Genomic DNA, 25,994 nt, shown 5'->3' with positions numbered 1-25,994 from the left:
TTTTAGCTGTAATAAATCTACAGGTATTAGTACCCCCCCGAATATCAAAGACGACAAACTTGCAAGCACAACATTACATGCCCTTTCACTTGTGATTGACAAAAACGCATGTATCCATCACATTTTTTTTCTCCAATATTAGACAACAAGGGCATGACCGAAAGTCCACACTTTCCTTCTTAAGTCTTCTCTGAAAGACTGATGCACATCAAACATTTCCTCTCAGTCCTTTAAAGCCTTTTCTCAGAGCGCAAAGTGCTCAGATCGCACTGATCTGGTCGGGTCTGTGCGAGTGGAGTCGCGGGGAAGGGGAGCAGGCTAAACGGCGTTTCTTCTACACACAGAGGATGGAGCGAGCTGCCAAATTGTAAAGATAAACAGCCACTAGAAACAAGGAAAGCTGCAACTGCGTGTAATATAAAAAAGTACAATCAACTGATAATGAAGGTAGATGATGAGAGGTTTGAAGTAGAGCAGGAGAAAAAATGGCTTGGATGATATTCGAAGCAAAAAAGGCACATCTTTTCCCTTTAGTTGACATGTAAACCTGGAAGAGGTCTGCTTGTGGGAGGACTCCATCGTCAGCTAACAGGCCCATGTTACTTTATATGTTCATAGTTAAAGCGAATAAAATATGCTTTCGAAAATCACTAGAAAACAGTTTCTTTTTGTATTTGTGCGACTGAAAAACATTTAGTTACAAGCTCCTATAAAAACTAAAAGTGTAACATAAAAAGCCTACGTAATAAGAGCGTGTTATTCCGTTTGGTTACCTCTTTCGGTAACGTCGACCTGGAAAAAAGTTTATAAACTGTTACTTTGAAAATGTAGAAAATACTATCAGAACCTTTACATAGAGATATTTGCTGTATCCATTTCAGATCTCGCTCTGAATTTCAAGGTAAGACACCTGAGACGACATTAATGTTAGCCTATTTCTCTTTGCCATTAGCTTTACAAACATTTCCTACTCGTTATTAGACACTACATCCTAGCCTGTTTAACGCAGCGAAAAAGCGTCTTGTGCTCGCGGTCTGGTTCCTACACAAGCATCGCTCCCCCCCCTCACCAGACGTCGGCCTACTTCACAGAGATGCATACTCGCTGCTGTTAAAAAAGGAAAAAATTAAAAAAAGCCGCTCCCTGCTGGCGTAAAGTCCTTTTCCGAGGGGGGTGAGTGAGCGGGGGGAGGTTTCGTGGGGCTGGTGAGGTGACGTGGTGGGAGTTTAAGGCATTGTTGCTACGGGAACAGTCACTTCTGGTGGAAGAGCAGAGGCTTGACGCTCCCATCCTTGAATTTTGGTAGCTGATTGCTGATGATCTCCGCCAGCATCTCGGGGAATTCCACGCTCAGGAATTTATTCGCAAAGGTGTAGAAGCAGAAGCTGAGTAATCCGCTTCCCATCTGTAGACAGGACATCAGAGCATTAAAAAGCAGAACACACAGAACTTCACTGCTTTTCACTAGAATTTTATGAGAAAATCTGAGTGATCGGGGTGAGATAACGCTAAAAGAAAGTCTGGTGTTATTTCCTCTAAACTGCAGCTCAGATCAGATGCCAGGTTAGCAGCACCACAGCTACAGGTGCTGGTCATAAAATTAGAATATCATGAAAAAGTAGATTGATTTCAGTAATTCCATTTAAAAAGTGAAACTTGTATATTATATTCATACATTACATACAAACTCATATATTTCAGATGTTTATTTTGTTTAATTTTGATGATTACAAATGACAACAAATGAAAATCTCAAATTCATCATATCAGAAAATTAGAATATTACTGAAGACCAATAAAAACAAAGGATTTATAGAAATGTTGGCCAACTGAAAAGTATGAACATGAAAAGTATGAGCATGTACAGCACTCAGTATTTAGTTGGGCCTCCTTTGGCCTGTATTACTGCAGCAATGCGGCGTGGCATGGAGTCGATCAGTCTGTGGCACTGCTCAGGTGTTATGATAGCCCAGGTTGCTCTAATAGTGGCTTTTAGCTCTTCTGAATTGTTGGGTCTGGTGTATTGCATCTTCTTCTTCACAATACCCCATAGATTTTCTATGGGGTTAAGGTCAGGAGAGTTTGCTGGCCAATTAAGAACAGGGATACCATGGTCCTTCAACCAGGTACTGGTAGCTTTGGCACTGTGTGCAGGTGCCAAGTCCTGTTGGAAAATGAAATCTGCATCTCCAAAAAGTTGGTCAGCTGCAGGAAGCATGAAGTGCTCTAAAACTTCCTGGTATGTGGCTGCGTTGACCCTGGACCTCAGAAAACACAATGGACCAACACCAGCAGATGACATGGCACCCCAAACCATCACTGACTGTGGAAACTTTACACTGGACTTCAAGCAACGTGGATGAAGTGCCTCTCTTCTTTTCCTCCAGACTCTGGGACCTTGATTTCCAAAGGAAATGCAAAATTTACTTTCATCAGAGAACATGACTTTGGACCACTCACCAGCAGTCCAGTCCTGTTTCTCTTTAGCCCAGGCAAGACGCTTCTGACGCTGTCTGTGGTTCAAGAGTGGCTTGACACAAGGAATGCGACAGCAGAAACCCATGTCTTTCATACGTCTGTGTGTGGTGGTTCTTGAAGCACTCACTCCAGCTGCAGTCCACTCTTTGTGAATCTCCCCCACATTTTTGAATGGGTTTTGTTTCACAATCCTCTCCAGGGTGCGGTTATCTCTCTTGCTTGTACACTTTTTTCGACCACATCTTTTCCTTCCCTTCGCCTCTCTATTAATGTGCTTGGACACTGAGCTCTGTGAACAGCCAGCCTCTTTAGCGATGACCTTTTGTGTCTTGCCCTCCTTGTGCAAGGTGTCGATGGTCGTCTTTTGGACAACTGTCAAGTCAGCAGTCTTCCCCATGATTGTGTAGCCTATAGAACTAGACTGAAAGACCATTTAAAGGCTTTTGCAGGTGGTTTGAGTTAATTAGCTGATTAGAGTGTGGCACCAGGGGCCATCAATTTTGAACCTTTTCACAATATTCTAATTTTCTGATATGATGAATTTGAGATTTTCATTTGTTGTCATTTGTAATCATCAAAATTAAACAAAATAAACATCTGAAATATATGAGTTTGTATGTAATGTATGAATATAATATACAAGTTTCACTTTTTAAATGGAATTACTGAAATCAATCTACTTTTTCATGATATTCTAATTTTATGACCAGCACCTGTATTTCTCCCTGTTGGATGAAGCTTCTGCGGTTACTGAAAGTCAAGTTGTGACATGTTCAATAAAATTACCACAAGAAAACTCAGACATGACATGGATCTGTCTAAATTATTGAAGAGCCGTGCCAGACCGAGGTGGTTTTATTTACAAAAACTGCAGAGAAATAATTTTTACCAGTATTACAACAGTCCCCATGTAGGTGAATGATGGATAAACTGGAAAAACCACCTGTGAGCCTAACAGGGCGCCTCAGGTCAAGATGGCGCCTGCTGCAGCTGCAGAGCGTCATAAATATTAAATTAAAAAGCCCCTGCTTTGTTAATCGCATCTGCTTATATGTGGATTTAAAAGCATTTGCTAAAGATGATTCAGACCTTGAGAGAGACATCTGCAGGTTTAAGCTTGAATGATTAAATATAGTTTACTTAGTGCTGCAGGTAATACTTTACAATAAGGTACATTACTAGAGAATGCCAAGGGAACTAATCAGTAACTAATGGCTACTTAACCAGTGCTTACTGGGGAACAGCCAGATCAGCCCTATCATAAGACAGCTGCTTGGTTACATGGTAACTACCCATTGGTTCCTTACTAGTTACTCTTTACTTCCTTGGTAACTGCCCATTGGTTCCTTTAAGCCGTAGGGAAGCAGCTGTTCCAATAGTTGCATTTTCGAATTCTTCCGAGTGGACACGAGTGAATAAAGTGAATGTGATTGGTCATTTATCAAGGGGGCGCGAGTGTTGTGGCAGAAGGTTCGCAAACAATTTTGGTTGTGGCTGGTGTCGGAAGCATCTGGCTAACCAGTTAGCAACTTAATGCTAGTAGGTTCCCAATGGGAAATTCCATTGGGACCAAGTAGCACTAAATTGGTGACTTAGAAACGACACTGTCAAGGAACACTATGGACAGCAGAAACATGCAAGAGGAGGAGAGTTTTGTGTCCCAGGTCATGGATGAGTCTCCTCCCTCATACATTTTTTTATTTAGAGGAGGAAAGCGGGGACGAAGCTGTAGTGGAAGAGGACACCAGAAGCTTGGTTTGGTGTAGAAGGCTTACAGCCGTCCATGTTTGAGCCCTTGCCTCGCAACGCTGCCAGTTCTGTTAGCTCTACGCCTGCTGAAGACACAGACGTCCATCCCCGTGAACACTGGGACGGAACTCAATGGGAAAGGAAATTATTCTTATTTCAACCTATGCGTATATTAGCTGCGACATATGAATCAAGATGCTTTGACCGAAAATTTTTTATTGACAAATGACCATTGATATACGATTGGCCGAATTTAGGTGAACAAGCTGACGTATAACTAACTGGCCTGCATAAGACCACAAAAAAAAACCAAACATAGATTTTAAGACAGGATTTTTTTTTTTTTAAGCAGAAATCTTCTACATTTTGGGACAATATTGTCTGATAGAGAAGACATTTACATACATGTTTAAGCCAGAATGATTTGACATTTAAATATGACTTCCCTAATATTTACTATTAGTTTCCTTGGTAACTACCCATTAGTTCTTTATTAGATCTCTAGTAGTTTATCTATTTTATCACCTGCTGATTTTCTCTGCAGCTCATATAAGCCCAGATGTTCTGTACCTCATGCATGGAGTCCAACAGCTTGGTGAGCTGGTAGAAACGCTGCCAGTTCTGGCTGGAGTTCTCCTCACGTTTCACTATGGCTTTTCCTAGCTCTTTGATGTAGGACATCCGGATCTCATCGAACACCGCCTGGCTCTTCAGGCCGTCCTTAGGCACTGTGGGCAAGGGGACAGTCGAGGTCATCACCAGAGGCAGAGACAAACTGAACTTATACATCCAAGAGAAGAAGACCTTTTCTCATCAAATAAACCAAAGGACCAGTTTGCTGCAGTTTTAATCAACCCCATTAAGTTCTGCGATAACCTGGAGTTCATATTTGGTCGCATGGTAAAAGGTAAAAAGAGACACAACCAAAACTGGGCTTTATGTTCGACATAGAAAAACGTCACTGTCAAACCGCTATCAAACCATGACAATTTAGACAGTGCCAAAAATCTGGCAAGAACGCTGGCCTTCACATGCTGATATCAAATTGCCTTTTAAAAACCCAGTATCGATCTATGTTACTTTCAAAATCTCGTGAAATTTCATCGTTCTGTTACAAACTCTCGTGATATTTTGCAAATTCTTGTGAGATTTTGTTAGTAAAATAGATCGATACCGCGTCAATATATCAACATATAAAAATATGGCAAAATTTTGTGGATTTTCGGGGGATTTCGTAGCATAACGATGACATATAGCAATATTTCATTAGTAAAAGAGATTGATATGGTGTTTTTAAATGGCAATATATCAGCATATGAAGATATTGTGATATTTTAATGTATCAATATTTTTTCCCTCGTCTTTAGAAGTTTTTAAGTCTGTAAAAAAGAAGTTTTTGAGGAACAAATAGTAGTATTTTTTTTTTTAGACTTTAGAAACCTAGAAGCTGATCAAATATCGGGTTAAATATCGATGGGGTGGCCGATGTCCGATATTCAGTTTTAAGGCCGATACAGGCTGATACCGATAGGGGGCCGATTATATCGTGCATCCCTAACGTGGGGCATAAGTTCCAGGTAAGTTATCTGATCGTTGTCATACGTTAAGTGTAAGTTACTGATAAGTCGTGGCTGTTAGCTTATCTAAAACCTATCAGTAACTTGCTCATAACTTATGCATAACTTATCTCCAAGGCCTGTCAAAGTATCAGACATGTCTCAGACGACTGCTGAATGGGTTTCTAACTTACAGCTATTGTATAATGGCGTATTGTCAGCGTTTTGGTAAAAAAAGGTGGTTCACAGGAGGAAAACGTTAGTTCTCCTCTGGACTGCAACCCCATCATAGGGTGAGCGAGAAGGAAAGTGTGATGTATCTTCCCTGCGTTCACCACCACGACCAACAAACTTCCTAGTAGACATGACACTGAATCTGCTGCAACTGCAAACCTTCTTTCTTTCTTTTTATTTATTCTTTATTCTTGGGAGTGGGCAATAAATACCAATTACGTTATACAGACCAGGCGCCTCCCGGCGCATTGCGGCTCCCCTCAAGAGCAGCGATGCACCTGAGGGGAGCAGCTTTAACTGATGCTTTGTAATGCTCGTGAAATGACGCTTGTGCATCATTTAATGGGCATTATGATGCTGTGCCTTATGCAGAATTTAGGCTGTCGTTGGACATAAGTTCTGGACTCGTTATGAATACTCTATTTATACGGCCAAAATAAAAAAAATAGATGGAAAGTTCAGCATATGCCAGCGTTTTAGAAGATTCTGGTATGTCAGGCTGTCTAAAACGGCGAGGTGTGACAGGGCCCTAACACTCTGAATGGCTTCTCTACATGGGGAAACATGATGGTGGCAGCATCATGCTATGGGGACTCTTTACTTCAGCAGGGAAGCTGGTTAGAGATAATGGGAAGATTTACTGGGTCAAAGACAAGGCAATCCTGGTAGGAACTGTAGCAGCAAAATGGGAAGAAGGATCAATGAAGCTAAACATACTGATGATCTACAAGGGAATAGCTTAGATCACAGCAGCATACAGTTTGTATGCTAATGAAGTTAGTTAGGGGGAATGAATTTCCTCTAGACGATTTCATGCACATATGAACGGAGAGGAACTGACCTGTGCTGAGCAGCAGCAGGACCTTCATGCACAGGTACTCCTCATGGGAAACCTGCAGTCGGACAAACTCGCTGGAAATCTTCAGCATCTGCTCGAACTGCTCGGCCATGTAGGGCAGCTTCATCCGCTCCCTGGTGGGTTCAAAAGGAAACCGTCAAAAAGGGACAGAAACTGTTTCCCTCCGTAGGATATATGGTGGATTAGTGGGGAGGTTTGTCACATCTGACCTTAATCTGGATTCATTTTTTATTTTTTTTTATATCTTCTATTAAAATATTAGCAACAAACATTGGATACTTTAAAAAGTAAAAAAATAAGATAGACAGTGATGTATTTTCTAGAAAGAAAACTGAATCAATAATTATATATATATGTATATATATATAGAGTGTAAACTACAGACAATTTTACCGTTAAAGAATTATCTATGTTTTCTAAATAATTACATAAATGTATATTTTTAACTTCTTTCTCATTTGCAATCCATTCAAAATGTGCAATGAAGGTTTTTCCAATATATCAAATTTTTGTTTAAATTTTAATTTACTTTTCATTAATCAAAATTTCTTTGTGAAATACAGTACTTTTTTTGTTTTATTTCTATTTCCCTTTGAATAATAAACCCATAGGAAACAACAACATAAGGTAAAATGATCAAACAAATCCCGAAGAGATATATAGAAAAAACAAAATACAGAAAAGAGAAAACAAAACAGAACACTCGACACATAAAATATTTCTTTAGATCGATCAAAAAAATAATTGATAGATTGACTGATTAGTAAAACAGTTGACAGCTATGCCCTGTTGTTTCTTTTAGGCTGTCCGATTTTAAAAAGCCTTTAACTAAATCTTGACAGCTCACCATTTATATAAGAAAACGAAATGATTCGCTGTTTTTAATGGAAAAGTTTTCCTATGGGCACAAAGTCACAAAGGTTTTTGTAGATTTAAGTAGAAAAAACAAAAGGAAGCTCTTACTAAAGACTGAGAAATCCAACTGCATGATTCAACAAATAAGGATCAAGCTGCTTACTCATTAATGACCAGGTCTGGTGCGAAGCAGAGCATGTTGCCGTTGCACTGCTGGTAAGACCTCCAGCCCAGGCCGAAAGACATGAGGAAAAGCCAGGAGCACTGCAGCAGGGTCATCTGGTCATCCAGGTGCAGGTTCCTGAAACCTGATGGGGAGAAAAAGGAAGAAAAACAAAAACAGAGACTCTTAAGACAATAAAGACTCAGCTTAAACGTGGTTTTAAGCTCAACAACTGCAGCTGCTGCTGTTTTTTTTCTGCTTTGAGCTCCACATTTCCACAAACCTGGCAGAGCCTTGGCCCACTTCACAGCAGAGATGACCTGCCGCCCTCCCAGCCTGTTCAGGGTGGTCATGAGACGCGTGGAGGTGTCTGGGAGCGTGCCGTCATATCCGGCAAAGATGGTGTCTGGCTCTATGGCCTTCAGCAGGGAGAGCATGGTGGGGACGAGCTGAGGCATGCACTTGGGCACCAGGGAGCGAGCTTCCACCGGCGGTGAAGGCATCATCTCAGGCGGGTTGCTGTTCTGGCTTCCCTTTAGGCGATTCAACTTCTTGGTTTTACGAGCTTCAGGACAGCAAAACACAAAATAAAGGCGGAGATTATGCATTGAAATAAATCAGATGGTAAATGATTTAAAAGCTTCAGAGGCGCATTTTACCCTCCAGGTTCATTCCTGCCATCAGACATTTGCGGAAGCGGCAGGCTGGGCAGTTCTTTCTCCTGATTTTGTCGATAATGCAGTCATTCCTCCCAGCACACAGGTAGTTATGCTGACCTGAGGCATACAAAAGATCCTTGTGTTCAATATATTCATATTTAATCAGCTTTCTGTGTATTTATATATGAAAACCAACTATGATGCTTTGTACCTTCCACTGCTCTTTTGAAGAAGACCTTGCAGCTGCCGCAGGTGAGGACTCCATAATGGCAGCCTGAAGCCTCATCAGAACACACCAGGCAGATTTTATGAGTCCCGCTTTTTCCCTGTGTTGTGGATGTTGGAGTGCCCCCTTCGTGTCTGGAGATGGAACTGAAAAATGCGGAAAGGAAATAAATATAAGGATATTTTTTAGCATCTGAAAGACCAAAAACAAAACTTAGATTATTAATACCAGCCTAACTCTTTAGTCTCACTGATCTACACCTAAAGAAAAGGACAAATACAAACTACACCTAAAAAAAGGTATTTTATTTATGTAACCGTAAAATGTCAGGACCTGTGGTCACATTTAAATTCAGCGGTTTTTATAAACTGACCAGCCATTTTTTGGTTGAACCACAGGGCATTCCCAGTTCCAGCCCACACTGGTTAGAGATGCATTTCTTGCACCCCACCACTAGGGGGCTTTGCTGCACCCATGCACTAAATGTCAACACCCCTTTCAAGCCCAGCGGCCAAAGCTAAAACAACCACATTGAGAGGATATGTTTATCTCCAACACACAACACTGTGGATGTCTGGGTGTGTGTGTGTTCCCACGGTGAAAAAATTTAAATAATAAAAAGTGTAAAAAAAAACAAACAAAAAACTGTCTGTATACCAACAAACCTATGCAGGTTTTAATCAGATACCAGATTAAAACATGAAAAAAGTTTAACTCATCAAATATATGATTCATTTGATGCAACATATTCTATTCAAAATGGCACAGCTATTAATCAACATTTTATACCTTTACATAGAGATGTTTTTATATTGTCAAAAGTGAAATTAGACCAGTTTCAGATGATATTTGACCAGCTGACTAAACACCCCAGCTCCTCCTCTTTTTGTTTTATAACCAAATGTTTTTTTTTTCTCTCCAAAGACATTATTTACAACTTTACACAATGTTTTCAGTAACAAATTCACTTGGTATGATTTTGTTATTTACCATTCATATTTTTTATTAAAATTTCTGCTCAAAAAAAAAAAAAAAATGTCACTGGCAAAAAATGATCTAGTAGTCTAGATCTAGTTAGTTGATCACAGGTGAAACAAATTGCAGGTCAATTTGCACATTTATGGTTGACGCAGATGTTGGATGCAGTAGTTGGGAAAAACGGGGTCTTAACATAACGAGCGAAAATGCAGAAAAAAAGAAATTAAACTATTGTATTTTCCAGAACAAAGGATTGTTGAGGAATAGAAGGTAGATTTATGGCAGCTGCACAGAAATAAACAGCCGGCTGGAGAGGTAAATAAGACCCTGTGAAGCCCACATGGGTGGGGGAGCGGCAGCCTAGTGGTAAGAGCATAGAGTTTGAGCCCCACTCCCACAGACTGCCACTCTGGGTCTTTGAGCAAGACCCTTACCGCTTGCTCACACTGGCTCCGGTGCGGTTACCGAGCCGACGGAGACCGCAACTCCCGCACACCCCCTCTCACACCGCCCTTTTGACTATGGTTCGGTGCGGCTCTGCGGCTCCGGCAACAGGTCCGGAGATTTAACAGAAGTTCACTTGAGTTCACGTAACTTCACGCGATAACACGGCCTAAATAAGGATATTTGCGAGAGCTTGTTGCGGAGGGCTCCGGCACGCCGCAAGGATAGCTTTCTTGCGGAATTTTCTGCAGCGCCGGAGTGTCTCGGTAACCGCAGCCGGACAGCTCAGCAGCCGGTAAGAGAGGTTTACGTCTTTTTAATGACTTGGAATCACTGCGGCGCCGCACCCACCGCACCGGTAAGACCGGAGTCTGTGTGAGCCGGGGGTTAACCCCACACTGCTCCCTGGGCGCACCACCATGGCAGCCCACTGCTCCACAAGGGGATGGGTTAAATGCAGAGGTAAATTTCTCCAATGTGAGATCAATAAAGTTCAATTATTATTGTTGTTTTTTAAATTACATTAAACTTTTTTACTAAATAAAGGCTTAACGATTTGCATGCAATTGATTTGTTTTAGACTAATTATTTTGTATTCGATGGAAAACTAAACCAAAATTCTTGTTTCTATCCAAAATTTTGGCCAATAAATTCCCCCTGAATTTTCACCAGTATTTTGTGTTGGAAGTTTTCAGTCACAGCATAACAGTAATAACTAAACTTGAAACTCCTGGGCCGTTTTATCTCAGCTGTTTGGCTAGGGCAAGTTTAAATCCAGCCATTTGGAATGAAGCCGTTTGGTCGAGTTTGGTCGGCGCCAAGTTACAAAAATTCAGAGGTCCGCGACCTAGCGCTGAGGCAGTGCTATGGGGCAGGACAGCATGAGTGCATCACGTTTTTTCAATGAGGCAAGTATAAACGTAGCTTAGGGGGAAGAACTGAACTCTGAAAATAACCAGCCTCTGAATGACCTCCATGAAAGGGCGCCTGCTCAGTCGCAAAACTGCCTTCTGCACAAATAGAGGAGCTTCCACATTGTCTGCTTTAGCTCCAAATAGGGTTCTCGCCACCATATTTCAGTTTAGCGGCCCGTCACGCTGTAATTTGCCACAGTTATAATTTCAGCGCAACACTGAAATTTTCAAAATAACACTGAAATTAGGCCGACACGCAAAATTTTAATGAGCGGGACAGATGGATATTAGCAAAGAGGTAGGGGTGGAACGGTTCACAAAATCCACGGTTCGGTTTGGTTCACGGATTCGTAGTCACGGTTTTCGGTTCGGTATATGTTGATTGTTACCCCGAAATCCCATAAAAATTAATTAAATTAATGAAAAAATCCCCAAAAATTAATGAACTGTAATTATTTTTAATGATCCGCGGAAACCTTGGATCATTTCCGCATGTTTTGCTGCTTTGAATTTAATCATCTTGCGCATGCTCTCTACGATCTCCAAGGACCTCAGAGCAGAGCGGACGGGAGCCACAGCGGAGGCTGTAGGCTTTGCTTTGCGCAGCCAGTCCGGAGCGCAGCGGGGCGGAGCGCTGACGGAGTATGTGGGATTTCGGGGTTAGCCTGACATGTTGGTCATGTTGCTGTTAGCATAAACAAAACGTGTTGCAAAATGTTTGCACACTGTTGCACTTTTATCCACAACTTTCTTTCCACCGTCATTGTAGGTCACTCTAAATGCAAAGTGGTCCCATACAGCAGACCTATAAAGTGCTGCTGGCGCGTCTTCCAACTCCTGTTCTTTCCCACTCGCCATACCCACACAATTCTCCACAACAACTGATTTTTTTTCCTGCTACACCCGGCTACGCTGCTTCGCTTCTTCTTCTTGTTTACTACTGGTGGTTGGCTTTGGTCGCAGTACCGCCACCTTCTGCTCTGGAGTGTAAACGCTTTGCCTGAGAAAAAAAAGAGCAGCACATGAACCGAACGCAACACACGCGAACCGAACCGAGACAGTTGAACCGAACTGGTTCAACCGGTTTTCATAAACCGTTCCATCCCTAATATATAGGTAAATAGGTAATATTTAACAATTCGAATGAACTAAGATTGTATGAAAACACAGGGCATAAGTTAAAGTTAGCCTGCAGTTAAAAAAGACTTTCTATTCAAGCAGGAGCAAGCTTACAGAGGAATTTGTAGCCCTTTGGGTTGAGTCGGATAATCCTCTACAGGTAAGAGATAAAGCTGTGTTTACAAAATATCAATTGCCGTCATAAGAAAAACACACAGGATTGTCTGTCTGAACAATGGCGGAACATCAGCTGTAATTAAAGGTTCAGCTGATGTTAAACTATTTTCGTCAAAGATGTTTCTGATAAGGATTGAGACAGGCATCTCTCCCGAGATTAAAGCAATGCATTTAGGAAATTAATCTTACCATAAAACTTGCATGTTGAGAAATATTCAGACTGCAAAAAATCAAAATTTTTTCTTAAAATAAGTGCATTTATTCTTGAATTGAGGAGATAAAAGAGACATCTTGCCAATGGAACAAGACAATTTAAATTTAAAATAAGAAAACACAATAACATTGTCTTATTTCAAGTGAATATTATATAATTATCTTATTTTAAGAGTAAAAATACTGATTCCATTGGCAATCTATCTCATTTACCTATTCAAATCAAGGGTAAATACACTTAATTTATGAAATTTTTACTTATTTGTAGATCGTTTTTACAGTGAAACCCTTAGCCATAATCAAATCACAGAAATCAGACCACTGGGAAGCTTTCTGCATATCTTGACTAGTTCTTTGACAAAAGGCTAAAAGGCCCCCCTGCAATCACCCTAATCTATAGATATTTTCTCAAATTCAAGTCAGAATAAATTGGTGCTAAAAGTAAAATATAAAGCTCTCTTCTTCACACATGTGGATCAATTTAATTAAAGGATATTCTGCCATAGAGTTGTTGAAATTATATAAATAGAATCAGAACATTTCAGATGAATAATTTGTTGCACAGATATAACCTCAATAAATGTAATTTGTAAACAAAAAAGACCTAAGTGTTGCCTTTTATAATACTGTGGTTTATCCAAGTGTGAATGAAATGAAAACGTAAAGTGAAACAAAATCAGAAAATAAAAGAAAACAAACAGGCTTACAGAGTATTCCAACAAAGAAAGCTATAGAAAAGGTTGGTGGCACCAAGAATATAAAGAACTTTCGCTGTTTGGTGGGTAAGGCTGAATGAACTAGTCTAGCTTCTTGAAGTCAATTCTTCAACCACTTTCACCCTGACTTGCTGCACTTCTTGGCATAAAGAGACAGATTAGGAGCAGCAAGCTGTTGCATGTCTGTCCTGACGGTGAACGCGGCATCAGACAGATCAACATCTGTGTGCGGGGGGAGAGTCACAGATTGGAGGCTGAAAGCACAGCCTGGCACAAACCCACCTCTGTTTAGTCAGCTATAACAAAGCGGTAGCTCAGACTAAGACTTTATCTTTGCATGCAACTGAAATAAATCATTTGGCCTCCATTAGGCATCTGATCAGTCGACTAACTCCGGCTCTTCTGATCAGTGATCCGTTTTAAAGCATTGAAGACAATGATGGTAGAGGCAAATAAAGGGGTAACCAGTTTGTCCACCTAGTGTCTACTTTGCTGCAGGGCTTAGGCTGTTGTGTCAGATCCTATTACCTCACTCACAACACGCCCCCATCAACAAGAGGTGCGCATTAAATGAAGTAGCCAGTCCGTACTCAAACCTCAAATTAAGCAGCTTACATCCAACTCTACCGTCAGTCAGAACTACAAATCTGTCTTTGGTGACTGTCAGAGACAAAACCGCTCAAATGCTGCACAGCATCGCAGCCAGACCAAATTTCCTCTTTCAGAAACCATCTGTATGAGTAAAAGCTCGCTGTCAACAGGAAGCTCTTGCATTCCCTGAGAGTTTACTGTCGGTCAGAAGATTACAGCCCTGAGATGGGCCTCGGCTTTGACAAGAGCACTGCAGAGAAATGTGACTGCGGCAGCTCTGAAGTGAGATCAATCAGCCTGCAGAAAAAGCTCCACCAACGACAGCGTCCCAGTGCCCTGCTTACCGGTTTATAATCCACTTTCAGCCACAAACCTCATTAGGAAATTAACACTCACTGCCTCACGTTCGTTCATTGACGTCGCTCTTTCCTGTGTTTTATTATTATGAGTTTTTGTTATAAATGGATGCAAAGTAGTAGATAACTGAAAGGGTACGAAAGGGTTTAACAAGTATCAAACTGAAAAGTATGGAGTGCATCTGCACTTCTGAGAAAATAATCTGCGGGACAACCTTCTGTGATGGTTCTTAAGTCTTTCTGGGAACATCTCTCTTTCTCTCTCCTTAAGTTTCCCCATTTTAATAAATAAAAATGTAGCAAATGTTTCACAACATAAGAGCCCAGACTCAAATAAACCCTCAGATAGTAGCTTCGGTTAAAGAACCAGGTTTTCCTTCATCTCTCTCCAACTGGTAAAAAAAACAACTTTCCCTCAGCATTATGCTGCCACCACCATGTTTGATAATGGATATGGTGTGTTCATGGCCTTCCTGTTTGTTGGACGACCATATCTTAGCAGGTATGCGATCGTTCCACATTTTATCCTATATTTTTTAACGTGTGAGATTTTCTTTTTTAATCGATTGCGGAGGATTAGATTTTAGGGAATTATAATAATGAGCCCTAAACACAATCACCCTAATCACATTTAGAAAATTATTTAGAAATCCATGTGTGGTTTGCTTGCTGCTTCACACTTTAATTTATTACACCTGCATATTAAATCTCCTCTATACTTTTAGGACTCTTAAATTTAAGCTTTAAACTATAAAGATTTTAACGCCAAAGGTTAGCAAAAAACATCTGTTCATCAACCTTGATGAGCGTGCAGAGGAAGGCAGGGGACCAACATAAGGAAGTTTTTCTTACCCGAGGTCAGACCAACCAGAATAGTAAGGGAGGAACTGGTCTGCACGCTCTGAATCATTCTCATCCGTAGAGGAACAACACAGCTTTAGGGAGGCAGAGAGGAGACAGTCTGACTGTTCTCCGCTCTAAAATAATAATAAAAATCCGCCATGTCTGCTTACAAATGCTTTAGAAATGCGACATTAAAAACTTTGCATGCAAGGATCTCCAATTGCCAGCAGATAGAGGTAGATACAGAGTACCCTTTGTGACTCTCCCATGATGTCAAACACTTTACGGTTGCTGTGTTGGTTAATTACAGAGGCTGTTAGGAGGGCTACATGTGACACTGTGCCACTGTCTCCAAACAACCCGTGTTTCCATTTATGTTGTTTTAATGCTCTCTAAGAATTAATATATTTGTAAGCTAAATTATTTATGATCATGGCTGCATCCTTGTCATATGTGTCAACATAATCCAGAGTTAGGTGAGGAGGTCAAACCTGCTGTGATTGGTCTATTAAGGAGGTTGATTCATAGAGGTTTTTATTCATGAAAGGGATCATTTCCAAATCGCTTTATTGTTTAAACTGGTGAATGTCAGAGAAATTAGTGATCCAACAAGAGGTCTTAATGTCTGCAATGAGAAACCGTTTGCTCTGATGGTTCAGGCTGCATTTACAGTGGAAGCAAACTAAAGATCCAACTTTTTAGCTCAAGTAGGGTTTGATTGTTGGGTCTGCAGTGAGACTCTGAGGAGATTTCAGAACAGGCTAACGGCTGCACCCATCCCTCTTTATAGAAAGCTAGACACAGCACTGCTGATGAGAAGCCATCGGCAGACTGAAAGGGATTAATTGACTGGATAAAATCTACTTCTTGTACTTATGTTGCTCTTAAAAAAAATTGGGGGAAAACCAATTACTTCTTAATTTAGCTTTTCTTTTCTTCTTTGACTATTTGATACAACAAAATCAATAATAATCTCAAACAGAACCACCTTAAAAGCAGGTTAAATGTGACATTTAAAAATGTAAATCACAAGTGGGATAAAAGTGAACCAACCGTTTATTATATTAATATGATAAATAATATAGAAAAAAATATTAAAATCTCTGAAGCTCTGCTGTGTTTACATCCATGTTTTGCCCTGTAGCCTACAGCAGTAACTATTGCTCTGGCTTCAAAACCACAGGAGGAAACCAAACCTGGCGGAGCGCAAAGAAAACAACCCCAAAGGATCCGAGTTTCCATATTAGTTTTCCTAAAGGGAGCCGTCAGTAACGGTGTAGGTGGGAGTCTGCTTCCTGCTCTGTGAAATGAATTGGAGGCTGCTGCTGCTTCTGTATTGTCCTTAGCTCCCCCACTTCCAAAGTTTTCACTCTGCTGACTGGACATGACAGAAACAAAGGCGGTTTTCCCGCATCCTCCAAACTTTAACAAAGCAAATTTCCCTAGGCCTGCTTATGTTACATCAGAAAAAAAAAAATCAAAGCAACGGCTGCAGGGGAATGCAGCAATAGTGTGAAAGCAACTGGAATGGCTGGCATTTCATCCGCTGCATTCATTTGACGCCAGATGTGGAGAGGCGGGAAGAAAAGTAGGTCAGAAGAGCCAGAGCTTCATGCCGACGCTCCAGCCATCAGCAGCCCTAATGACACGCTCATGCTTGTACACCTACACAGGAAAGCACAAAGCCAACAAGTGTGTGTCCCTCCAACACAGACACACACACACACACATAGGCCGGAGCATGAAGGTGATTTACAGCAGCTCAGTGTTTCTGCTGACGAAAAAAAAAAACCCAACAAAACGGTTGCAGGGAGTAAAGATGGACAGACGCAGAAAGACCCTCACAGAGCTCCTGTGTTTTTAATTTTGCTTTACTAACAGAGTTGGCTTATGTCAGAGGCTGGAGGGGGAGTCCAACTTCACAGGAGACAATATAAACACTCAGAGCCAGTGAAATGTTTATGTTTGCCTGACTGATGACTAGCTGGATTAGTAGTATTGATCGGCCATTAGCTGGTTGTCCTCATTTACCTGAAGCTTATTGTAACCATGCCATGTACCATCATGTTTGAGGGGATGAATTGTTTTTAAGTGCCAATTTAGTAAAAACACATAAAAAAAAAGATTGCATAAAAAAATATACAATATAGCTTTGAATTTTAGGTTAGTAGCCTGAAATGTTGGACAACACTGAAAATGTAAACGGATAGATGCTAACCTATAGCTGTGTATACTGGGCATGTATTGATGTGGCTTAGGGGATGTTTTAGGACTATGGAAAAATCAAACCAGCTGAGTGGAGCTGATTCAGTTGTGAACTTGGCTCTTGCACCAGTAAAACCGAGCGAGGAGGGAGTTTAGAGAAAAAGCGAGAGAGCGAGAGAGAGAGAAGGGAGGGGTGTGGCACATGGCGCTCCTCTGACCAGTGATCAGTTTGTCAGCAGATGGCCAACGCTGAAACCCACAAACACCCTGACACTCGACATAGGCTTTACAAAAATACGTACAGCTAGCTAAAAATATCCTACACACCATAAACAGCTCAATCTGACTGGGCAACACATCCAAGCAGCTTCATTGACAGATTTGGTACATTTCCACGTCATTCAGGGAGGTAATAATTACTGGATAATTACCGGCTCTGCTTTTTCTGAACTTCGCCTTTATGAAGCGCGAATATTCAAGTCCCTGCAAACACCACAGCAGCCAACAAGAGCCTGAGGGCCACCGATTATACAGCCTTTAAATACAACAACAATAACTGTATTTTAATTCATTTAATTAAGAAGACTAACATTTTAACGTTTAAACAGAATTTGTGGTAAATCAGGAGTCACTAACAGACGGTTGGATTCCAGCCCTTAGTCTGGCTGTAGTCCACTTTCATAGTTTTGTTTTCCCTTTGAATGGTTCTTCCACAGTGAGTCAGTCGGCTTTCAGAGCTCTATCAGTTTTCCTATATGAGAAACAGCCTGTAGTTCTCCCACCACAGTGAGATCTCTGACTTGTTCAGGCACCTCTTCAGTCAGCCCCATTCCAGATGGCAGCAGGTTCTGAGTTGCTGTTCTCCCCCCTTTTTTCATTACTGTCTGTCAGGCATTTCAGCACTATCTGCTGCTCCAACAACACTAACTTTCTTTTATGGCCACAGGGCTGTAGTTGAAGCACATTGGTTTAAAGCAGTATTCTTTTAAATCAGAAAAAAACAAACAGATTAATTATTTACAGAAGCTACAGTACAAATCAATGAATGTGTTTTTGTCTCAGACTGAAAATATCAGTGAGGTTCTGAGAGTTGCTGTAACGTCAAGCCAGGATAAAGCGATCTGGTGAAGAGAAAACTTTTCAATGGTTGAAAGGTTAGTTTAAAAACATTTGGGTTCCAACCAAAACTGGTTTATGCCCTGAATTAATTAAATTAGTACAAATGTTTTGAATCTGAATTACTTACTGATGCACTTTAAGGGAAGAGCAACTACAAATGAGACAAATAACCTCAATTACTTCAAGTGGAGAAAAAAAATGAAATTAATTTAGCTAAAGTAATGTATTTCATTTCCTGTGTCTGCTTTTTTTCCTCATTTGGTCGTATCAATACAGGAGCCGGTGTTATTCTATGGAATCAGTAACAAGAGTCACAAGAGCAGGAATAAACTCCACCCAGGACCCTGCAATACGGGGTATCATAAAAACCCTCATGGTGCATTTAAGGCTTAATAAAAACCAGGTAAATTAGAAATCAGTGATTTTGTTGAAAATAAAGAAGTAATGTTCTGGGAGATTATTTTGCCTATCATTTAGTATTAATATACAGTAAAAGTGTATTTGAAAGTACACTTTTGATATAACAAGTGTTTTTAATTATTCAAACCAAAAAAAAAAAAAAAAACAAACCCAGATGTTTGCCTTTCATAAAAGAAACTTTGAAAAATTTGTTTTGGATCTAAAATAATTTGATCCCTTTTTTTAAAACCAGGGAAAAATCTGACTATATGTTTGCTGCACTAAAATAAATGTCAGTTAAATCACATTTTTTCTTCTGTTTTTGATCACACATGAATAAAAATGTTGAAAACTGCTGAAAATCAGATACTTTCGACTTGGTTATTCTGGCACTCGCTATGACATCACTAAACTCAATGATGGATGACGTTTGTTTCGGTATTCAAGGCCAGATAATGATCCTCTTTTTCTATTTAAATAGTAAAGCCTAAATACTAAAGCCTTTTTAAAATTCTACTCAGTGTAGAAGAACACAGTCGTGTTTGGCTCGTGTTTCGTGTTTGATTGATGTTATGATGATCCCTGATGTTAAAGTGGGTTTTAAAGCATCTCTGTTTAGAGTCAATTTTTACAGGATACTGATTAAACCAAGTAATTAAAATCTGAAATTACAGCTCAACATCCATTTGTTCCGCCACTAAAGGAGCAACTACAGTCCTTAGTGGATCATAATTGACCTTGATACGATTACATCCCAATTAAATGAACCGAAATACCAAAATACCTAGTTAGTAAAGTAGTTCAGCAAAAACAGATGCGTTTCTTAGTTTCAAGAGGCCCTAAAGCTCAACAAAAGCATATGAAGCTTTAGCCACAGAACTTCACCCAAACCTGTTCAGGTGGGATTTCTCTACGTGTTTGTTATTCTAAAGTAGATGCAGTAGGTGTTGTTTATCTATTCAGACTGCTCTAGGCTGTTAGAATACATAATATAACCTAGACAATAGTGGATGAGTCTCGAGTTGGTTCAGGTGGCTGGGGGATGTGCTTTATTAACTGGATTTTATTGTGTAAAAAACCTGAGGCGACAAGCATTGTCAAGCGAAAACTCCTGTGAATTGCAGCGGATCGGTAACCAAACATATTCAGACGATGTCTATTCAAGTAGCAGTAATACAGAAACTGGTCTCCTGACTGCAGCGGTGAAACAGCAGGAAAAAAACAACAAAATAAATCACTGAATTTACGAGCAAACTGGATCAGTTGCTTTAACTCCACCATCAGTTGAGAATAATGACTCATCACGTCCTGACAGTCTGTGTCATCTTCGCCATGACAGAAAGATCATTAACCCAGCTGTTCTCTGCTCAATTAGCTATTTATTAAGCTGTTCAGTTCCACTTAAATATTTAGTGGTATTGGCCCTAAAAACTGAGCTGATGGTGGAAATCCAAGCTGAATGGACGACCCTGTGCTGGAGGTTAGCCACAAGTGTGCACACAGGAATATACAGTGGCTCTCTAAAATGAACACACGCCTAGTAAAATTCCAGTTGTTTCTTTTTATTTAAAAATTAGGTGAATAAACTTGGATGATTTAAACTTTTTCTAGGTAGAAGCTCCTCCTCATGATTCCATTTCAGCTTCTTCCTCCATCCACAGCCAACTTTAGGAGACTTTTTCTGTCAGACTTACTTCTGGATTTGGCTAATCTGTTCCAAAACTTCTATTTTCTTCCCATGACGTCAAACTATTGTTGACATGAGCTCATGTTTAGACTCCCAGTTATGCTGAAAGCATAAAATCCCTCTTCATCTACGGCTTGTTTGCAGACACAAAAACTGACTGATATCTGGACCTATTCATTCTGAAAGTCTAGTTTGGTAGCCTGATTCTGACCCAGTTTCCCAAAAATGTTCTGGGAGAACCGAGGCAGGTCTAGATTTTGTCTTTGAACAAAAAGGGCCTTAGTTTTTCCACCTTACATCTCAGTCTAGATTAAAATATAGCAGGAGATTTTCTCCTTTGTGCGAAACCAGTTCTTGAGATCCACAACAAATATTTTAGACTTCCTGCCCTACTGCCATCTCCAATTTTTACATACAAAAAGTTCTAGTTTTGTCACTTAATTCTCACAACATATCTTACAACTGATGCTGTGCAATTCTTTTACATTCATACCAGTTTTAGTTTGTGAAGCAGATAACATTACACCTACTTTTAAGACTAGGTTTAAAAGAAGATCCTTCCTACAGCTATCTACCCCTACAATTTCTCGAAAAACAAACAAGGAATTTGGAATTGATAGTGTTTTTGAACTGAATTGAAACTGTCCTTTTTGATAAAGCTTTAAGTTCGAGTGGCTCAGTTTATCATGAGCGATATATACAGCTATCCTGCTATAGGCTTAGTCTTCTGGAGGACATGGGGATCATTTTTCATCACTCTAATTCATTGTATTTCTATTCTCCCATTCTGTTCTATTTGTAAGTTCAACCCCTAACTTTATGGTCTATCTGCTTTTTCTTGCCATAGCAGCTTTAGCTGGTCTGTTCCTGTTTGGCTGCAACACCACACTGGAGAGAAATATCTGCTGAGCCTTTGCCATCAACACCTTTAGTTATAGATAATAGAGTAAGGCCTGTGTTTCAGGGCCTTGTCCTGTTTCTTCCAAGACATATCTATGGGCTCAGCTTTACTGTGACTGAATGTGCTCTCCTTCATCCCTTTTGATATGAAAACTGGCTCAGAGCTCATCTAGCTCACTGTTTCTGTACTATGGAGCGAGTTTATGGTTACCTTTTCTAACCCAAAACGTATTTATAAATCAGTGCTTCCATGTTTCTTTTGTATATCTGCTTTTCTTTCCTTGTACCCCCAGTTGGCTGGGCAGGTTACAACTCACCCCAAGCCTGGTTATGCTGGAGGGTTTTTTTTCCTGTTAAAAGGGAGTTTTTCCTCTTCATTGTCGCTGCATGCATGCTCAGTGTGAGAGATTACTGAAGAGTCAAAAATACAATGTAAACAAATATCTACTGTCACCAGATGGTCATCCAGGAGGAGCGAATCCTAAAAAGTTAATAACTCAACGAAATAAGATGGGTTTCCTTAGTAAGAAAACCTATTACCATTCTGACTACATGGTCTTGTGAATTGGCTCTACATAACAAATTTTATTTTTCTGAGTGGTATAATTGTTAATTGATTTAATCTCAACTCGGCAAACAATAGTTTATACTTAAGAATGTAAATTAGTAAATCTGATGGGAACAGCTGAACTTTATTTCTGCCTTTATTTCTCAGATTTTACACAATGAATGTAACATGGGACCTCCAGAAGCTAAAATTATACTCTTCAAGTTGTAGTAATAAATGTGCCGACTGAGTGAAATCCATCGATCTCCATTTATTTAACTATGATGAATAGTTGAATACTTTTCTCCCACGACAAAGTCCAATAAATGAGTTACTGCTAAACTATTTGCACTAATAATAGTACAGACTATTAATCAAACAACACATCTTAACGATATCTAACTCAGAATGACATTGCAAGGAAAAAATGTTGCCAAACGGTATTCATCTGCCTTAGTGTCTTCTTCTTTAACAAAAGTGTTAGTATGAGGAATTAATGAATAGGTTCTTTTTTATTTCTCCCCTAAAGGATGTTTTTGTTTTCTAGCTGAATCTTACAGGATATGCCACATTAAGAGTTGGATATGAATCTTCATGGTTTGAATATTTTTAAGGCTCAAAACCCTTGAATTGTAACAGTGGAGCAGAACCTTTAGGATGCCGCTGTTATAAGACACACAGAGAGACAACAAAGGTCTGCTTTTGTTTACATGTGCAGAAAGCAGCCTTTATTATAGTTTACTAAGAAACACATAATTGTTAAAAAAAAAAAAAAAACAGCCCACAAGAATTCCTTAATACCTCTTGTGCTCATCAAACCTACATTTACAGACCAAATATCCCACAGCGTTTTGCCTCTTTAATAAATATTCGAAACAGGTCTGCAGGGGCCGAGGAGGAAATGCCTTCTCACAAACAACGGTTAGCAAACACAGGCCTAATAAAGAGCAGGAATCTTCCAGAAAAGCTCGACTTCTTCAGGTTTTCATGTCTCATCACAGGTATTTCTTTTCACAGCAGCTAAGACTCAATCAGGTCACCTCACATGGTCAAACCAGTTATCCCACGATGAGGGTGTGTATGCCACCAAAATAGTAACGAAGCTAACATTTCTCCCAGCTAATCAGTCTTTATTTTGTGTAAATAAGAGCTCTGAAAGTTATGCTTTTAAAGCTGGATCAGATAAAAAAAAGAAACTGGCAAATAATGTCATTAGAAGTGCATGCGCCTCCTGCCAAATGGGAATCACTGTTTTGCAGGGAAAGGGGACAGAATTTAAGGTTACACCAGGTCAGCTGTGCAGTGCCTGACCAGCAAACTCTTCCAGTCTTCAAGCCTTGATATAAAAGAAAAAAAAACATCTCATTACACATAAATGCCAAACTTACACCAGGCAAACAGCCACACGCCCACCGAAAATAATTCTGCCTCACACCACTCACACAGACATAATCCTAAGCTTAAACACAAACACACACCTACTCAGAACACAAAGACAGGGTAAACTGAGCTGCATGTAAAGAGACGATGAGCTGGATCTTGTATCTCTAACCCATCTGTTCCCGGTCCACTCGCTTTCGTGCAGATGTCGCCGGGTGGTGAAGGTGGAGCCAAGAATAACCTAACCAGCCTACACTGTTAATGCCAGGCCCTTTGGTGTGCAAACTTAAAGTTGATCACTCCCTGCCAGATACCAAACCGGACAGGCGTGAATGTGAGAAAGTCACAAACGCGAAAGCTGGTTGCTTCCACATGCTGCCTCCTTCATAGTCTGGCCTCTAACACTTTAAAGGGCAGCGAACTAATAAAGCTATAAAAGGCTCAGGGTGGGGGTTGGGTGGGGGGGGGGGGGGTTTGAACAGCAACTATGGAAAGAAGCTGCAGCAGAAATTTGAACGTAAAGCAAGTAGAGGAACAACGGGCTGCTTTCATCGTTCAATAAATCCAAAGAATTTTAATCTTACAGGACATGCATGAGTGACCTTCAAAGGTCAAAATTTGTTCGTTCTGCTTGTTAAACCAAGTGCTGCCATTGGGTCTACTTTTTGGGAAGATACACCTGGATGGTATGTGTAGGAAAAACTAAAAGAAAAATCTTTTGCAAACAGAGACTGATTTAGTAATAAAAAAAAAAAGGGAAATAAGAAGACAGTAGTAGAACATGGGGACACCATAAACAGCAGATGACCATTTCGACTCCTGCAAAACCAGTCTCTCAGATCAAAGTAGGACTCCCCCTTTAAAACAGCTCATCCTTCCTCTAATTGCCTGTAAGGCCACACACCTCTCCCCAAGCAAGTTCAGTAGGTTCATTATCTGAAATATTTAAGTCGGTTCTTTTCTCTGTAATAATTACTTCAGCTTGCATCGAGCTACAACTACAATAACAAACCAATAAAACCAACAAGCTAACATTCAACAAATGTTCCAAAATGAAATTTCCCTACTTGTCAAAAGCCTCTGGGTAATTTCTTAATTCATCCTATTCAGTTTAAAAAGCATTTGTTCAATGGTTTCTACAATGTGTGGAATAGACCAGAATTGAATTCTCTTTTCTTATCTCTTGTTTTTCGAAGTGTATTCCTTCTATTACTTTAGCTTCTATTCAACGGTATATAGTCACATTATATGCCTATACAAAAAAGACCAAAAACCCTTTGATCAAGATAAAATAAGGTTATATACTCTGGAGATGTCACAATACAATATTAATATCCCAAATCAGTCAACAAATGAATATTACAATATATCGGCCGGCCTCTAAAATATCCCATATTAGAAAACTCATAGAAACACTTTGCTTCTATCTGCTTTTGTTGAAAGTTTATGAAACTCTGTAGTGAATAATAAATTAACTAGTTGTTCTCATACTTGACGTTGTTAAGTCTTTTTCTCGGTTTGAGAAATATCACTTGATCTAGCCTTTTCTAATGTGCCAGACTACAAATTAAATGATAGAAGTATGTATGATTCAATGTGATATCGTATTGGGTCAAAACTGCAATATCGGTATCATATCAGAAATGAAAAAGCTGAATCAGGACATCTTTAATATATCCAGGTATCCATCCTGATGGTGTTTTAATAGTCTTTTTTGAGACTAAATAGAGTTCAAGCAAGGGTGCGATGAGCTGATAGAAACAGATGCCATGTGCTGGCAATACTGTTGATGTCCAACAAAGCTGAATGGCGACAACTAAATAGAGCTCAACCGTCTTTAAACCCTTGTGTTAAAGCTGCAGCTTGCCGTGGTGAGGACCAACCAATATGGCATTGTTATCACTATTATCGAAGCATTAATAAGGATGTCTACTCATGTCCATCAACTCTGCAGCCATATCTGAATGCCTCGGCAGCTTTAGTAACACCAATCCTCATACTATACTCCCAGCGCTATTCCAGTCTCATTTCCGCTGGAATCACTTTTTTTTCTTTTTTTTTTTTTCTTTTACCGTTTTATTTTTTCTTTTCACATGATTTGGAAATGTTTTCATTGTTTCCAAACTTGAATGGAAAATGATGGCTTGGAGTTAGCTGCTTCCTTGTCCTACCTCCATTGTTATTGGAAATCTACACTAAGGGCTTTATTAAAAAACTGAATGAGCAAAACCAAAGTTTACACAAAAACAACAACTTATACACCAGAAAGACATAAAAATCTGTAAAAAAAAAAAAAAAAATACTTTGCATGCAACAAGAGAGAGCTACTGTGTATAAATTTGAGATGCACTGATCTGATACTTGATCAGATATCGTCTCCGATATTGACCAATTAGCTGGATCGTACATCTGTGATTTGATATCTGAAATCCAATCCAATGCTCTTAACATGGAATTGTTATTTCTTTCTTTTTGCTTTGTATGTTTTAATAAATAATATAGAGTACATTAATAGTTGTGTTAATTAGTTACCTTTTTTTAACAAGGCTAAATCCTTCAATCACATAATATATGGTTCCTCCATTCAACAGTTCAATTGGATCAGTATCAGATATTGGCTGATAATC

At 39.8% G+C, this 25,994-nt stretch overlaps 1 protein-coding gene across 1 annotated transcript in view; it reads right to left on the bottom strand.

Moving 5' to 3' along the window:
• nr3c1 (nuclear receptor subfamily 3, group C, member 1 (glucocorticoid receptor)) overlaps positions 1-25,994 on the bottom strand; it is a 37,955-nt gene continuing 11,961 nt past the window's right edge. The window contains exons 3-9 of the mRNA XM_038299097.1: positions 8,765-8,925; positions 8,554-8,670; positions 8,178-8,459; positions 7,895-8,039; positions 6,859-6,989; positions 4,798-4,955; positions 1-1,405 (exon numbers count right to left, since the gene is read on the bottom strand). Of these exons, the coding sequence (XP_038155025.1) occupies positions 1,253-1,405; positions 4,798-4,955; positions 6,859-6,989; positions 7,895-8,039; positions 8,178-8,459; positions 8,554-8,670; positions 8,765-8,925 (1,147 nt within the window). The 3' untranslated portion in view covers positions 1-1,252. The remainder of the gene's footprint in view (positions 1,406-4,797; positions 4,956-6,858; positions 6,990-7,894; positions 8,040-8,177; positions 8,460-8,553; positions 8,671-8,764; positions 8,926-25,994) is intronic.

This window comes from Cyprinodon tularosa, unplaced genomic scaffold (genome assembly GCF_016077235.1).
Source record: "Cyprinodon tularosa strain WSP-4 unplaced genomic scaffold, ASM1607723v1 ctg42, whole genome shotgun sequence".
Classification (NCBI taxonomy): Eukaryota; Metazoa; Chordata; class Actinopteri; order Cyprinodontiformes; family Cyprinodontidae; genus Cyprinodon; species Cyprinodon tularosa.
This window is presented reverse-complemented; position numbering and strand designations above follow the sequence as displayed.